General features: G+C 36.1%; 1 protein-coding gene across 1 annotated transcript in view; it reads right to left on the bottom strand.

The window, feature by feature from the left end:
* The window catches only part of LOC104539904 (phosphatidylinositol 5-phosphate 4-kinase type-2 alpha), a 20,683-nt gene extending 4,052 nt beyond the window's left edge, over window positions 1-16,631 (bottom strand). The window contains exons 1-5 of the mRNA XM_010183572.1: window positions 16,488-16,631; window positions 13,863-13,901; window positions 4,611-4,724; window positions 1,210-1,453; window positions 100-203 (exon numbers count right to left, since the gene is read on the bottom strand). Coding sequence (XP_010181874.1) covers window positions 100-203; window positions 1,210-1,453; window positions 4,611-4,724; window positions 13,863-13,901; window positions 16,488-16,586 — 600 coding nt within the window. The 5' untranslated portion in view covers window positions 16,587-16,631. The remainder of the gene's footprint in view (window positions 1-99; window positions 204-1,209; window positions 1,454-4,610; window positions 4,725-13,862; window positions 13,902-16,487) is intronic.
* Between the last annotated feature and the right edge of the window lie 1,610 nt (window positions 16,632-18,241).

Genomic DNA, 18,241 nt, shown 5'->3' with positions numbered 1-18,241 from the left:
TTCCCTACATTTTGTGAACTGTGCTGTATCAGTGCACTAAACAACACAAATGGAGAAGTATAAATGGAATCAGAGGAAAAAAAGAACCCAGATACTTACCCCATGCTTTACTGTTTTTGCAGCATGGGCAGCTTTCTTTTTTGCATCATAATGAGTAAGAATGTCTATAATGGCCATAAAGTATATTTCCTTCCTAGGTGCATCTGCAAATAGAAAACACATGGCAGTAAGAATAACTTTTGAGACATCTTAATCATAAGTCCTCCTTCTAACGAAGGAGACTTTATGAGGCTCAATCAGCAGCTACGACAGGTTAATGTCAGTCAGAATCGCCCATCTATGAAGACCCACAGGCTCAAGCTATCCTTAATTGAGTGTTTAACTGCACTCATATATAATGCAAAACTCCCTAAACAGGTGTAAAATAAAACACCAGCATACAGAAATAGGAATTATTGCTCACATAAAGTAATCTGGACTTCATCTTCCTTTGTGGAAAAACTATGAAGTTTTATATGAAATGTAGTGCTTCTGTGTCAACAAACATGATGATATTTTCTTTATGAATAAAAAGATGTATTTATCCATGCGAACACTTATTTAAAAAACTTGAAAAAGATATCTTTCCTGTCTTGAACAGCCACACCTAACTAGTTATACTTAGTTTTACACATTAACATCAAACACAGTTTCGGGCTTCTTACACACACCTTATGATGGCTTTCTTAGCTGGAACACAGAAACTGGGTATGAATGCACAAATTTTCAAAAAGCAACCAAAAAACGCAATATAACTTGGAATGCTGCTTTTCTCATTCTTTCTAAATTGCCTTTAACAGTGTTACCTTATCTGCCAGGAAAAGAACAATTGTAGATGCTACATTTCCTGAAAGGCATGAAACAAACCATGAATTAACTGAGAAATGCTGTATCTGAACAGATAAGCCAGCATATGATTTGATTGTGTAGTAGATGAATTATTTGACTGCATCCCTCTGCATCACAATATTTAAGAAATATGTTCATAACAATGCTGAGCATTATAGGTGTCTTCTGCTTTCTGCTGCACCAAAAAGGAACTTATTTCCTCTTCTGCAGAGTGAATTTATCTTTTGCAGTTCAGCTTTGCCTTTATGTGGTCACAAAGATTTTAGGATTCTGGTGTAAGAATCAAGACTTCTTAAAATAAAACTAAATATTACTGCTTACTTTCATGGGATTTTATTCCATAAACATCAATAGCTGGATCAAATTCCCCTGGAGCCAAGGGCAGTGAGCTGTTCAGCGTGTTTCCTGGGCTGTCTGGAGGGGTTCCAATGGGGTGGGTCCCATCACTTTCACCTTCCTCTTCTCCATCATTCTCTTCACATTCTACTTCTTCCTGTTCAGCTCTTTCAACATCATGAATTCCAACCAGCAAGCTGTAGTCCATGAGTTTTAACTGAGCAAGGAACTAGAAAGTGATAATATGCAATTTATCAATATCACTGAAAAATGTAAGCTCCACTTATAAACAGAAGTTACACAAAGATGTCATCAGTCAAGGAAAAGAGGCACTTCTAAGAGAGAGCAAAAGGAAGGATTAAGTGATAAAGGTAGCAGAAAGATACTTGAATTTATTAAGATACACACAGGTCACTTGCAACTTATGTTATAAAAAAGCCGTAGCACACTCTCCGCAATCCTCAGGGAAAACTATTTTTTCCTGTCGTGAAGATCAGTGCCCATGCGACCTGATGACTGTCACTCCTGTCTTGTGTTTCAATTAGGGCCAACCTGTCACCGCTCAACATCCGGACCAGCCTCTGTGCTATCAGGCGTGTGGTGTGCTATGATCTGGGGCTAAATTTCCCCCCCCACCCCCTTTTAGTCTTATTAAAAATTGTGAAAAAGTGTTTAAATATTATTGAAATGGAAAGTAGTGAAGTTTTACACCATGATGCCATGAAATGATGGCTCTATTCTTTTCACAGTGACAGGCTCACAATTTAAATCACATAAGCAAAATATGAATGTGAATGAAAGGGTGGTTTTGAATAAAGTCTGAGGATGGAAGTTTTTAGAAAATTAAAAAACTTTATGTATAAAAAAAGTGTTATTTTAGTTGAGGAGAACAGGATAAGGCAAAAAGCTAAGAGAGGAGGATGGAAATAATGAAGGTGTAAAAGCAGTAATATGGGATAAACAGTTGAAGGCAGTGAGGGGTTAAGGCAGGGCAGAGCTGAGCTGCAGCCTAAAAGCAATACCACAATTTTGAACTTGCAGAGCTCTTGCTTTTAATATGCAGAGAAAGGCTGAAAATACAAATGGATTAATTTTTTAGAAACTCTAAATTGTTATAAAAAGGAAGTTAGAGCAGTGAAGATGAGATTTAAGCCTGACTTTGGCATAAGGATAGTGATGAAAGAGATGAATATAAAATACTAGGAAATGAGGAACCACAGTTTGTCAAAATCTTGATTCTGAGAAAAGAGAGGAATCAGAGTGACTGTAAATTCAAGTGCTAGAAGAAACACCGAGATTGAGAACAAAGAATAAAATAGTTTCTAATAATTTCAATATAATAAAGCAAAAGTTTCTTCACAAGACTAGAAGAGATCTAAGTTTGAAGAGGTGATGTACAACAGTACACAACAAGAATAGATCCAGGCATATCATGAGGTACCTGATAAATACCGAGAGAGAAAAAAAATCTACCAATAATCATACAAAAAAGCATGAAAGAAATGGACCCTTAGGAAAAAGAGTGAACGGCAAATTAGAAGAGAATGGCTCTTGGGAAAAAGTATGCTGCTGCTGGCAGCAAAAAGATGTAGGAATAACGGCACAAGGAAAAGATTATCTGATTTAAAATGGAAAAAATAATCTTATGTGCTTTTTCTTAGAACATTTTCTATGGAATGAGGAGGAAGGAAAATGGACAAGAGAACATCAAAACAGCAGTAATAGATAATTGTCTCTTTGAACACAGGAAGGGGACATAAGACTCGGTTATGAAAGAAATATAGTAACAGAAATTACTTAATGACAAACAAGAACGGATATAAAGTAATTTAGTTCAGTCTACTACTCCATAATATGTTTAAATACTGTACGAGATGATAATCGTATGCTAAGTGTTGTGCATTTCTTTTCATTGTAGTGAAATGTGAGTGTTTAGACACTGGGTACAAAGTGTCCCCTCTCAGTTATTTAACAAGGGCGGAAGAACCAATAAAAGAAGAACAAGGTTAAAGAACAGCTTGCCATTGTTAACATCAGGTGCCAGATCACTTCGCACTAGTGGTTTACATCGATATTTAACAGTGCTCTGTATAAATTTCAAAACCATAAAAAATAGCCTCTCAAGACATGATCTGGACTCTGCCATTATATTCACAATTCCAGTAAATGATACAGAAGATTGCACACAATCCACTTTCTGGGGTAACAAAGTATCTTCCACATTCCTTGCACATACTTAAGATATTGTCTGCAACCTACTTATGTGAAAGCATTACTCAGCAACAGCAGTACATGTTAAAAGAGCACAAAATTTAAATCTAAATAAACTTATCTCTAGAGCTGTGACATCAGTAGAGCAGGTTTCCAGCACAGTATTTTAAATATAAAATAAACACAGTGATATTTCACATAATATTTATGTTTTCGTAATTATAATCACCATGAATGTGTCATTGTTACTCTGATGGGAAATTATATTTGCTCAGAAGCAAATTATTGGTTAAATTCTAAAGTTATAGTATTTTCTTTTGTGTGACTAATGAGATACAGACTTGAAGAACCCAGACAAGTCAATTCACAGCCATTTGATATATGCAGCTGAAAGTCTGAATAAGTCATAGACACATTTTGCCATCAGGTCTCTTCCAACATGGAAAACAGATTTCAGGCTTTGAGTAAAAGTGCTGCAAAATACTGTGTTTAGTGACGATATTTTCAATTATGGAAACTACAGTCAAGCTGTGTGAACTAGTTAGCCAAATATTTATTTTATTTGCTGAACTAAATCAGTTATAACAAAATATTACATTAAATTCACATATTAACACTTTTCTATTAAGTATTTACTATATTCAGCCAATTACAATTAAAGACTACATTAAGATAATGAGTCCAACTGCTGTATACAAATTACTGTAGCACTCTACTGTTGTGATATTAAGGATGATTTAAAACCATATTACTAATATGAAACAAATCGAACATGCATGGCTGTGAGTGGGGACGCTACATCCTCTGTTATGGACTACAGCCTCAGTTCTGGTGTACCTCCACCTGTAAAATACAACTCAAAATACCTCCTTCTTGGGGGCGTTTGGAAGTACTAGGCTTGTAAAGCACTTAAGTACTAAGCGGTAACATCATTTTAACATCGCATCATCAAGGCAGGAAAAATGTATGGCAACCAGCAATGGCAGCAAGCCCTTTATCACATCAGCAAAAGCAGTGATCAACTCCTGAAAGTTTAAATTGTGCTTCACTTAAAACAATCAGTGCTTAGTCTTACAAACCAGAGTTTTCATTAATGAATTACAGGTATGATTTTCTGGGATATCTGTCATTTGCCGCACATTTTAATCACATATAACTGAACAGGCAGTTCTTACCTCAACATCCTTTTTGAGTTTCTCAAGGAACATCTTTTTGTTATTCTCATCAATATGAATCTTTTGGCCATCATTAATAAAATCATTGTCTTTGAACGTCGGCAGCTCTTTGGCCTAAAATAAACCAAAACTCCTGTAAGAGCAGGATCACAAAGAGGACTGTGGCGAAGCTGCTGGCGCGGCCACCCTGCTGGTAGCAGAGCCTCCGGAGCTCTCCTGTGCCTGAGAGTGGGCACTGCTGAGCTGCCTCTCCAGGGGAAGCAGCTCTCTGTAACTGCACCCATGGAGCCGCTTCCTTAGTTTATCCCTCCTGTAAATGGCCCAGAAGGTATACGTTCATTGGGCGTGCAGCAAATGTAGCTAAGACAAAATCTCTGACTCAATAATTGATTTGCATCAAACCTTGATTTGCATTGAGCTTCTTCCAAGATGTCGTTTGTCAAAGTGACTGGCAATAAGGGAAGTCGAAACCCAACCTATATACAAAGTGCTTGCAGCAGATCTTATAGATGAAGTCAGACAGGACTGCATTTTACATAGCTACTATGAGTGTTTATAAATGCCTAATATCACATAATTATTTGAAAGCATCAAGTGAACATGAATTATGAAATGCTGCTTAGAAGTCGCAAATGCCAGATAAGACCACTGCCTCTTAAATAGATAATTAAAATTCCTGATGTTGGAGCATTAGTTCATTATCTTCATCTTTAACTCTCCCATGAAGTGATTTGCAACAGCATTAAGGAAAGCCAGATAGAGTAACCACTGGATTCAGTACTAAGACCCCACAAACGAGCTCTGTTTTCAAAGGGTAGTGATGGGAAGTTTACTTAAAAAAACCCAGCAAGCCAACAAACAAATGAGCGGTTCCTTCAGGGTATCTGGTCAAGCAAACTAGAAGTAATAGGAGCTTCTGCAATCAGAGGCTTTAAAAAATTGGCCCATTAAGAGCTATGTACAGCCTTTCTTCCTGCCCCGCCCCCCAAATCAACAGTAGGGAAGAAAAGGCTTTACAAACAAAATGTTGCTAAACAATCGAGCGCTGCAACCCTCAAGGACCATGAACTAATGTGTACTTTAAGTAAAATAACTTATCCTTAATTTGGAAATCCTTCTGCCAGGAATAAAAGGCAGCTAACATCAGCCTACTGGAATGTCCTCCAGAAGTTTAACTAGTAAGACATTGCTTATAACTTACTGTAGACAGTGTTTTTCACAAAGTTTATTTTCTTCCTATGACACAGTAAGGAAAAGAATCTCAGAGGATCTTTTCTCTGCCCCAAAATGCACATATTGGAAAGCACAGCATTAAAATGTGAGCATCACAGCAGACCCCAAAATGCCCTTACAGATCTTCACAGTGGCCAAAAGTTCTTTTTGCCTGTACTGTGTTTGGAAGTGGCCAAAATACTCAGTTCTCCATCTGTCAAAATTTATTTTTTGGACCTTGAATTTGTGAATTGCTCAAGATCCCACAATGCTGCTTTTGTTTATAAAAGTGACTCTTCCAGTAACTGCTCAGAAACACTTAAGCAATCAGTAACATTTTAATAGTTATGAATTCATGTCAAATTCATTGCATCTTGACACCTGTAAAACAAGAAAAAAATAAGGTCCTAGTGTGGCTGCTCTGAATTAGTACTGTGTTGCATATAGAACATTCTGAGATATTAAAATACCCTCTAATAGGGATGCTCTATTTTAATTGAAAATGAAAGGAAAAAGCCCCACACAGCTGAGATGGAGCCATAACCATTCATCCATCCCAGACTGCTTCCAGGGAGGAGTCATCCTGCAGTGGTCTGCTCCTTTAAAGACGACGTTAGGCACTTTATGACAGCACAGTGTGCATCGATTTTCTTTCTGGCCTACTCAGGAAGTGGTTTAGGATGAAAATGTGCAGGGGAAACATCAGATAAGCATTCCAGACTAACAGCTGTAGAGATTATAATACAGAATCGAGCAAACTGTCCCATGGATGAGGGCTAATGCTGCAGAGGTGGGACTGCGGATCCAGGGATGTTGCCAACATCAGAGGATGGAATCCAGTGTGTAGGATGCTTAAGAATGGAGAAGAGATTTGGATGAATTAATTTAAGATGAAACAATAATGAAAAGAATGCAGGAAACCAAGCTTCCTTAATTTCTAACCAAAAGTCACACACACACACACACACACACAATCCTCAAATTACCTTTCCACCTAGTATTATCCAAGTTATTTATTAAACTTGGCAGAGGTTAAGTAAAACAAATCCATTAACGCTGAAAAACAACTCTATTAATGCTGTTTAAACCTGGGGGGTGAGTAAAGAGGAAGGATGTGCTTGTGGTTAAGACACTGAGATGCAGGTTCATTGCTCGGCTCTGCCACAAACTTCCTGCACAGCATGGCCCCAGCCCGTCAGACCCCACAGGGGTGGGAGGGCGAAGTGCTGTTCTTCACTGAAGGCAGTCCTACTTTCAGCAAAAAATAAACTTACATTGCAAGCAATGTCTTTTTTGGAAGATGCAAGAGCTGGTAAGCCAGTTGTGCAGGTGCCATACTCCACTTTAACCTTGTCTCTTATCTATTTTTAGTAAAAGTGAGCTAGCAAAGCTGACACAGCCACATCTCTTGCCTCACAAGACCCAAAGGGTTCTCCCAGGGACATTCAGGGCAGTGAATCAGCTCTCCCAAAAAGCCAGACTCTTCACAGCCTCACATGCTGGATCTACCAGCCCTCAATAACCCCCCTGAGGGTTTTCATCTGAGGTCCTTTTCCTTCACCCAAATGCCCATAGCTGTAAAGACGTGGCAAGTAGCAAACTGCACGAACTAAAATCATGTGAAGAGAAAGGAAGAAGAAATAAAAGCTGCGGGTACCATATAAGAAACTGAAAGTAAAAAGCTATGTATCAGTGGTTGCCCTCACCACATTAGTTGTATGATGTCTCCCAGCCTATTCTCTAAGTGCTGTAAGACAAAGTTTTATTTATTTAAAGCTGAATAGCCCTAGGATACTGTTGCAGTCCCAAGTGTTACTAATGACAAAGTGTTACTAATGGTACTAGTAGCAATTCTAGTACTACTTCAACTGAAAATCGTGTCTTAAAATTGATTTGTGAATTTAGGAATTAAAATCTATGAAATATGCGACTAGGAAGGACTTTCATAGTTATTTAAAATTCATAATATATGCATTAATGTTGAAACATCCCAATATGTATATTTCCTTCTTATGCACGGAAATAAAGAAATACAAAGAAAACCACATTGTGGGAGTTTAAAACACTATCTGAATTAAAAAATTGAGACTTTTCTTTAATGAAATAATTGATACGGTTAATTTTTAATGAAGCCTCAAATATTTCCAATGAAGCAAAATCCTTGTTGGAAAAAGATTCTCCTAGTATGTAATTCATTAAAATGAACATATTACTATCATTAAAGAACTAAATATTTTAAGAGCTGCACAGGAGATGAACATCTAACTACTTCCACTAAATTAATAATAGATTTTCTTTCTGAACCATCTCCATCACTTTTAATTCCCTACTTAAAGACGCAAGGAAGGCACAAGATATTTTACAAATATGAAGTATTTATTTATTTATTTAAAAAGCATGTTATTTGCACACTTCAGGTTTGCATTCCAAAGTCTGCCATGGTCAGAGAGAATTTTAATGGCAGGAAGATTTCACTGCCTTTGAAAAGGCTGAAAAGCAATAAAGGCTTCTTTGACTGAGATGACAGAATGTGTAAAGCCTCATTAAAAATGTTAGATTAACTTTAGACTGACTGTGCTCACCACCATATATGGGAGGCAGTATTTTTAAAGAAATAATATAGTGTTAAATAAAGTTTGCAATGATTTGGCACAGGCAGTTTTGAACCGAATCAAGAGTCTGGAGTCACTGGATCTACAAGATGGAAGAATAACCAGAGCTTTCTTTGGAAGGCTGAAGATCCAGAGCTTCTTCCCTCCAGTAGTTATGGCAGCTGGGTCCAAAGTTCTGTTGCACGATTTGCCTTGTCCTAGACAGGGGTTTCTGATCAAATGAGGACATGCAGCTCCACTTGCCATGACAGGACTGTAAACGGCAATGGAAACAGAGCTGAAACCCCAAAATGGGGTTTGAGAGGGAACACTGGAATGGTTTTAGCCAGTATAACAGGCATTTTTGAAGGACATTAAAAAAATGTGTACAACGTTGTAGATGGATTAAGGATTCAAGCATGTACCAAAATAGTAACTAAAAAGTCTTTTCAGTGCTCAGGGAAATGCATCCAGAATTACCCCTAGAGTTAATGTCTTCATGCTGCAAAATGAAGATGCAACATATAAAATGCAAGAGAAATTCCCTCCTTTAAAAAAATCTTTTAACATATGGAAAACAGACTTTTAAAATGAAAAACAAAACAAAGCAAAGTGTTTTGTTTGGAAAAGCAATAATGGGGTTGGTGTCATGTGAAGGCTAAATACTGAAAAACGAATCTGAACTCTGAATTTCTAACTCCTGTCTTTGTAAGGTATTGCAGTGTGATGTTTTAAGAGTTATAATCTCTGTATGTGCAACCTTGAGATTCACATTTCATAGAGAAATCCAAGATATGCTACACATATCTGTTGTTTGAGACCAGTATATGAAGCTGATTGAAATCACTAAAAGAAATTAGAGAGAAAGTGCTGCTCTGAAATCAGCAATTTTAAAATAGCAGGAAAAGATAGCTCAGCTTTTGGGATGATCTACCTTGAATGAAATTTTACCTATTGACATAAAAAGAAAAAAACTAATTCAAGACTGAGTAATCTTGTTGCGATGCTCACATACTAAAATCCTCGTTATTTTAGTAATAATTTTCCTTTCAGAATTCAGTTAATCACTATGAGATGTAATATATAATGTAGAAGTAAAGCTAAGAAGTGATTAGTCAGATCTAGCAGCATCTTCAATCTAATTATCAGAGCTATGTATTTTGCATATGATTTAACTAAGATGTAACATTACAGCTGCCAACTATAGCAATTTTTTCCCCCAAAAGGAACTTGAAGAGAAAATTCTTTGTTCAAATGCATTTACTGTAATTTTTATTCATTTATGCTTACTTGTGAAACAACACATACCACAGAGGTGGCAATGCAACCAGTTTGAGATTAATTAAAAAACATAATAATCTATGAATTTGCTCAAGAGAATGAAATATGGTGGACTTCAAGTTCAGTTAGGTTTTATTTTTCTTCTTCAAATTTCCTTTTGATTTGCTCATTCACAAGCAACATGCGTAAGTCTTTATAAGTACAAGCACACTCAGCTGTAACTGCTAATTTGATGTCGTACTGCAAGCACAGCATAATTGCGAGCAGACAGACCACCAGGGGAGTTCTGCATTATCCTGGTTTCACTTAAGAGGGCAAAATTGTCCAAGGAATGAATAGAAAATGCCCACTATTAAAATAATAAAAAAATTTAAAGAGAACTAAAGCCTAAGAAAAAATAAAGGAGCAGCTGTCAGAATTTGACAACTGGAAACATACTGGGTTTTGGTTTTTTTAATTCAGGACACCTGTAAGTGGATGCTATGAGACTTGTTGCCAAGAAAGCGATGCCCTTATTATTTTAAGTGTCACTTATAATGCAAATGAGAGGAAATGCATGTTAAGGTGAAATCTAAGGCATGGAGCTTGTCCCACAAAATTATCACAAAGTATTTAAATGACAGTTTCAGCTATGAAATGTTATGTTTCAATATGTTAGAATATTAAACAGTTGAAGACAGTCAAACAGAAGATAGACTGAAAACAGGACAGAAAAGTAACATTCTCAAAGTCCTTACAGCCAGCTTTTCTTCCTAAAAACTGATTAAAAAATGTTTGAATACTAATACCTATTTTACACTACAAAACTGAAGCAGAAAAGGACTTTTTCCTGATTACTTATTTTACAGTCCATTAAATCTTTCTGCACAACTGACTGCCTCTTTTTTATTAAGTGAGTAAATAACAGGAGTAGTTTGATAGGAAAGAGATTCAAGAACATCGTAATTTTAGCCAAACTTGTCACTTCAAAATAATTTACCTAAAATTTGCAGTCTCCACTAGAATGTGACTGAAAGACTCACTCTTCTGTTTTCTGGCTTCTACAGCTTTTAAGCAGCTAACATATTATGCTTGATATTCTGAAAACCATCTGATTACTTGAATACTGGCTTTTGAAATTAAATATGAATTACTTAAAAGCCCATTAAAAGACTACAGCGTTGCCAGATATTTTAGCCCTGTATTTTAGCGCCAAAAGTTTCCTGTCTTTTATTACTTTTCTGTTTTTCAGATGTGAATAGTAATGGATACCTTTATAATAAGTAGCTAAATAACACTGCCATTAATTGGAATTCTATTATAATTAATGTCATTTCAGGACCATATTAATAAATCGATTATTTAACTTGCCTTTGGCTAAAAATTAGTTAATAAAGTTACTACACCAGCTAAGTATTGGAGATTGTCTCGTGTTGTTTAATTATTCAGAGCAATTTCTTCTACCATAGGAGATGTCAAAATCTCTTCAGAGTATTTGTTAAAAATGCCTTTTTAAAATATTTTCAAGCTGAAGTTTTCCATGCATTTTAACATTTTTAAGATTGTCTTGAGATTCCCACTGAAGACAACAAAATAAGAAGTTTGAAACAGTGACATCTATTTAAGAGGAAATGGAAGTGAAAAAATCTGCCACAGGGCTCTCACTTGCCATTTACGAATAATGGACCATTTACATGCTTATGTCCACACATTCCTCAAAGCCCTCAGATTAGCGCCACATGCACAGATACATCTCACGGTAGCAGGCCTTCAGCACTGCTCAGAGTTTCCAAAACTTTCCTTCTCTGTTCATATAAATACACAATCCCCTTTTTATTTAAGCTTAAAACCTATGTGTTAGAAACACCTGAGATTAGGTAAGCAGACCACTGCAGCCCTAGCGCCTATTGCAGGAGATGCAGATCATGGTGATGACAGCTGTTCTGAACACCTACAATACAGACAGGCAGCAGTGTATTCTTCTGATCCTTTCAAATCAAGCAGCAGACTCCAAAACTTAGATAAAAAACATGTAATATGCAAAAAATTATTTTTCTGTTGCTTGAATCCCTCAGAGTCTTTCTTAAAGTGACTGTAAAATGTTGTACCCTCTATGAACTTAGAAGCCTACCCAATTAATTCCCTTTCTTAGAAATGTTTGTTCTGAGTGAGCTTTTGGCTTCCCTTCTGCACTGCGCTGGCATTTGAGGGGAGCAATGAGTAACAAACAGAAGGCTTTCTAACAGCCTCAGACTGTCTGCCTGCAACATCCATGAGCTTAGTGTAGTTCTGTCTACAAGAAATCAAATTCCTTTGAAAAGAAAATAATGTGTGAGATTTAAAATAGTAGAAAAGAGTTTGTGGAACTAGTTTTTTTTGTAATTCTTTCACAGAAGTACTCAAAATGAAAGAGGAGGTTCTAGATGTGTTGACGTTCATAGGAATTTTTGTTATTTTCATTACAGCAGTTACGATTCTACATTACATTTAAAGAATACTTATTGTATACAGTTACACAAAACTACACAACTCCGTTTCAACTTAGCAATAATTAAACTCAATAGTAATTTTACCATGAACTTATATGGGAACGAAATTAAGGCACTGTTTGTTTGAGGTTCCCACTCAACATATTAACTACAGTATTTGTGTACTATTATTGATCTATTTATTGAGACATATTCCTAAAACTGCTCAAAACCACTGCACTAAATATCTGTATAGTATCAGCTAACATATAGCTGAATATACATAATATCGTTCAATTTTATATTACTATTCCAAGCATTAATGTTGCAACCTGAAGTAGTCCCATCCAAATAATCTGGCCTCCTCATGCCTATCAGATTATTTCAATACCACTAGCAGAGGTTTTCAATGGCACTAGATATTATTTGTAAGACACTGAAGGGTTAATCCCTCTGCTTTAAAAACACTAGAGCTGTGCTTCTAAACAGGAACAAAAACAGACCGCAAGAAAAGAAGGAAGACCATTCAAGACATGATCTTGAGGGCCTGGTGCAGCGAAAGAGAGCTAATGCTGACCACTGTAACTGCAGTTGGCATTTGGGACATGGCAGTTGCCTAATGCTGGAAGAATAATTCTGAATATTTGGTCACACCTCAGGGCGAAGTAGAAAAACTCTGTGCAGAGTTTTTAATGCAGTGAGAACTGCAGGACTGACAGCTACTGCACGTCCCTTACTTCGCAGTGCAGCTGTGTGATCTGTGGAAGGCTCTGAGAGGCAGGTATGGCACAATTAATGCTTAGGAGACAAATTATCTGAATGGAATTTAAGGACAACATAAAATGAAGTATTTTAAGTGAACTGCTGAATGATCTTATGCTAATTCAGAAAGAATCTGCTTGGAAACATTAAGAAAACAAGTGTCAAGGGTTCCTAGACTTCCCCCAGATTTGGAAATCTAAGAAGTCTTAGATGATGGAGACTAAGTCCAACCTTCAATTATCTGTAGAATCTCTAGACAAACCTCTCTTAAAGTGCCATCAGACTATTTCACTGAAACCTCAGAGAAATGTTGATTTTGAGAACATTAAGTTTTCCAAATGAACTGAAGCTGGAGATGGAGAAAAATAAAGTGATGAATTTCCTTTTAGAGCAAAGTTTCAGCCCAGCATTTAACGGAAATTGTCTCTCACCATAGCTACACGTACACCTAAGCCTGTCAGTTGATTTCTCGTCTGTATGAGCTTTACATACCCAAAGGTTCTCACAATTCAAGGTTTGGTTCATCTTTGCATTCACATTAGAGGTGGTGCCACGTCACATCATTCCATTAACTGACATGGAGTATCCATAAATCTCAATATTAAAGAGCAAAAGAAAGAAGATGAAGAAGCAGGAGGGAAGAGAAGAAAGTCCTGATGTTTTCCTACCACAGGGCAGGCCCTGAAGAAACTAAGAAGAGAAGAGAAAAAAGGAAAAGGAGGAGGTAGAGGACTGGCTCACTTACCTCTGAAATATCAACACCATTGCAGACCTATATTCAAAGGTCTGCAGAAAATAAAGATAAGATAAAGGAAAGATAAAGAAGGGAATAAGGTAGAACTCAAGAGGGGAGAATATGACAGAAAACAAAGAAAAGGGGCAGAACAGCACTGGTTATGTTTGTCCTGAGACTAGCTAGCAAGTTAGATAACTGAAAAAGAAACAGAAATGCACCATACCTTTTCTTTGTCACTGGCTTCTCGAGCCACAGTAGAGCCCTGAAACAGAAAAAATGGATCTAAAAATGTGCATATGTCAGATACTAATTTGAAAATGTTAAGATAACAGGTCAAAAAGTGGATGAACTGCATCCTTCTGAACTTGAGAGCTGTTTTAAAGGAAGGTGATACAGTAGGTAAGAAAGCCCAGGGCCGCTGAACTGCTGCAATCACTTGAAGATGATGTATCATGAGAGAAGAAAGATGGATTAAATCCTCAAATGCTCTACATCTATTGTCCTCCTGACTGCTGGAGCTTCTTCCTCATGTCTCATCCACATTTTGAGACTATCATCCTGGAAGTTCAGTTCGCTTGGCAGACTTCGTATCTTTTTGTGCCAATTTATCTGTATGTGGAATCGCCTATTCTATATAACTATTTAGACATATGTAATACACATTTGAATAGGATGTCACACAATATAAACACATAAAAATATTTAAAAGATCACAAAGTACAAACAAGAACAAAGCATCTCACAGCAACATGAAGTCAAAAGAAAAGATGAGACCAATTGTGGATTCATAAGATTTACAGTGCTTGCCAAAGACATTTTGGATGTATTTTTTTAAAAAATTACTTTTTAGTTTAAAACTAGTAGGCAATATGGTGCATTCTGAATAACCTGGAGGTGAGAACAAATAGCTGTATATATTTCCTTGCACATTTCTTGGAGAAGGACCACACCTTCAAGTACCCAGCATTTGTTTATCACATAACAGCACTGCAAGAAATAATAACTATAAATATGATAATGTGGTAAGCATTGGATATCAACAGATGGGTAAATTATCACTTATTGGAAGGACTACATTGTGCAAAGAAGTGCTGGAGTGGTGTGATACTAGGTCAATGAACGTGAAGATTCCCAACCACATCTTTTTATACCATGCTTTATTCTGTTTGCAGAGAAACTTTGAAAGGATGGTGAGAAAAGTTAAATGGGACAGTATGCCTTAGTTACTATGTACAGCTCAACAAACAGAGATTTCATTGCATTATATCATTAACTGATAACAAAGCCTGGTGGAAGTCTGATATTATAGTTTTTTAATGATACACCTTTTATGCTGCATTCTGTGCTCCAGCAGACCACTGGGCCTGAAAAAAGATCAGCTGAAAACCAAACTGGAGGGAAAAAAGTGGATTTACAATAGTAGAAATTAGGGAAATTTCCAAATTCGACGCTGAAGTGATTTTAATAAAATGTCTCAGTGGCCAGGAAAATACCTTTGAAATCATATGCTGATATGTGGTCTCTTTTTCTTAGTATCTACACAGGCAGAGTCTTGTGCTACAAGTGAGCCCTAAGCTGGTGTAAAAAATATTCACTTACAAAAAAGGACTCTGAATCTACAACTGCAGATACTGTAGCAATGAAAATCAAGAAAAAGTGATTTATAATATATGCAGTGTCACTATAAATCTGCTCAGTGGAGGAGTTTGTTTTGAAGAATAATATGATATTGATCTTAAATTTAAATTGCAAGAGAAGTTTATCTTTAAAGCAATTTTGTCCAGCTGGACAAACTGAATAGAGTACAGAAGCATTCACAGAGGTAAATAATAGCAAGAGCTATTGACACCAATGCTAAGAAAGTGCTGTATATGATTTCTTTCTGTTGTGCTTTTGTCCCTTTAAAAAAAATATCTGGATATTACGATGCTCTTAAACACATACAGTTCACTCAAATTAAAGAAATACCTTTCTTGAGTAAGCTCTGCTGCCAATAGTATTAAATACCAAAAAGTCAACTGTTGACAATCTGGAAATCAGTTCCTATAAATCACATTGTCACCTTTCTAACCAATTGCTAGGTAGATACTTGACAGTATGTAGCATTACAAATCTCTTAACATAGAATGCTAAATAAACATCTTAAAACAGTGGTTCAACACATAGAAATTAAATGTAATAGAAAGAAGTAGGTTTCTAAGGGAAGACTATATGGAGGAAATGAAAATACAACCCCTTAGGTAGAAAGACTAAGACTGTATCTTGAGCATTCATTATAAGCACTTTACATTACTGGCAAAATTACAATAATATAAACCATGAAACAAAACTAAAACACACCTTAAGATAAAAATAATAGAAATTTTATTTTATAAGAACCTTCTATTTTTACTTGAATTATTTTTAAAATATAGAATGAAATATGAAGCTTTCATAGTAGTGATGTACATTGTTAGTTGCATTTTACTGGTTTAAAGTATGATGACATTTAGCTATTTTATAAAAGCCCTCTGTAGAATCTGTTGTGGCTTCCCATAATGATTATAAAAACCTATAGAAAGCAGAATTAGTATTGTGCTTGTGTTAAAAGAGTTTTACCTTTAACCATTAGTTACATTTAACAAACATACCTGGTTAAAAATGCACATTACAAATAAATTTGTATAATTTCTGTAAAACCATCCTTCAATTTTGCTAAACCTAGATGCAGAAGTAAACCAATTAATGCTGGCTCTCACATAATACAACTTTAAATTAATTAAAATTCTGAGCAATCAGGTTAATCTAACATTTCTAGTAAAGATTTTCAGCTACTTTGTCAGTTATTTCATGAGCAGTTATTTCTCACCTTTAAATCATATTTTCTATAAACAGATAAACGATGGCTGAACACATTTCTTGTAACAATCATATATACTTCAACTCCATCAACAGTAAGCCGATACATGCCCAAAAACTGGGGAAGAAGTGTATTCCCATGACACTCCACAATAAACTGCAAGAGCAAAACAAAAAACAGAAATTAGGATGGATACATACTATATCAATACATAGTTACACATTTTTAAAGATCATCATCATGGCTAGATGTCGTGAATGAAGATAAGGGAAGGACACTACCCACGCTTGCTGCAAGCGCGCTGATGGCTAAAAGGGCCGATGCGGGATAGGCAAGTCCGGTTGCAAAGGGCACAGCACAAAGTCTCCTTAAAAACACCCAGAAACAACACATTTATTTGCTGAATATATATTTGTGTGGAGACAAACCTTTAAAAAAATCATGCCAAAACAAACCCCTTCATCAGGAGGTTATCCTGCTTTGTAGGCCAGCATTCAAAAATTAAAATCTTGAACTGCTTAACTTACACTTCTTGACTCCTATAGATAACCTCATTGAAAGAGCAGGCTCCATTTGACAGACACTTCCACTTTTATGGTTCAAAAAGCACACCTAATGCATATAACATATTTGGTACTGATGTCAAAAACCAGAAATATTTCTTCAAACATTTTGTACTCTGTTGTCCCAGCTTATATTTAATTTCTATGTTTCTTCTTTCACAGTATTTGATTATGATGATGAACATTTATTATGCTGTCACCAGCAAGGGATATTATTTATTATCACCAACTTTATGCTAATTCCCACATGATGGTTGCATTTGAGGGTCAATAGAGTTGAGCAGTGAAGTGCAAGTTTGCTGTATTTTTTTTATTAACAAATCATATTTCCTTAAGGTCACCATACTCCATTACAAATGGGCTATTAACCTTGAAAAGATTTGCCACCTGCACCTAAAACTTGCCCTCCTTTTTTTAATCACTTGCCTTACAACTAGTAGTTTGAAGTCCTATTGGAAAGACTATAGGAAGCAGAAAAAGTACAGACTACATTCATGACAAGAACTGTTGAAGAATAAGTAATATTTCACAGAATAAAACTGCCCATACTATCCTAAAACTAACTCAAACACATCCACTGATATTTTGTGGAACCAAGGAAAAGATAAGCCACAATGATACAAACCAGAAAAGGACTCGCCAGCTTTCTTCCTTCTGTTATTACTAAGCCTCAAACAGAGGAACTTGGAGAAAAATTAAAAATTCAAGCCCCAAAGAGGAAACATGAAAACCAACTAACAGTCAGCTTTTAAAGTAGATCAGCTTTTAAATATTCCTTAAATACTGAAGCTGCTCTTTCTTTTGTGCCAGAGTGACCTGGTCATTAGAAACAAGGATATTTCAGAACAAGTTAACTGAATAAACAATTTGAATTGTTTAACAAAGTCAGTATTTGGTAACAAGTAATATAACAAAGCTCTTCGAACTATGCAGATTTTACAATTTTGGGCTCCTCTTAATTTTAAGGAATTTCTCTCACTAACGTAATACTGGAATCTGCACATATCACATACAGACTTTCCTTTTTTAAATGGCAAAATAAAAATAGAATTATTTAAAAGTCCTGAAAACAATCCTGTCCGGCAAGAAACAAAGTGAATGAACAACAAAGATGGAAATTGTTGACTGTGAACTGAACGTAATTTTGACTAACAACTCTGACACATGAGCTCTGTGGAATCTTGCTGGCGAGGTTTGGGC

This window comes from Mesitornis unicolor, unplaced genomic scaffold (genome assembly GCF_000695765.1).
Source record: "Mesitornis unicolor isolate BGI_N332 unplaced genomic scaffold, ASM69576v1 scaffold3924, whole genome shotgun sequence".
Classification (NCBI taxonomy): domain Eukaryota; kingdom Metazoa; phylum Chordata; class Aves; order Mesitornithiformes; family Mesitornithidae; genus Mesitornis; species Mesitornis unicolor.
Note: the sequence above shows the minus strand (reverse complement) of the source record. Positions and strands in the feature narration are given on the sequence as shown.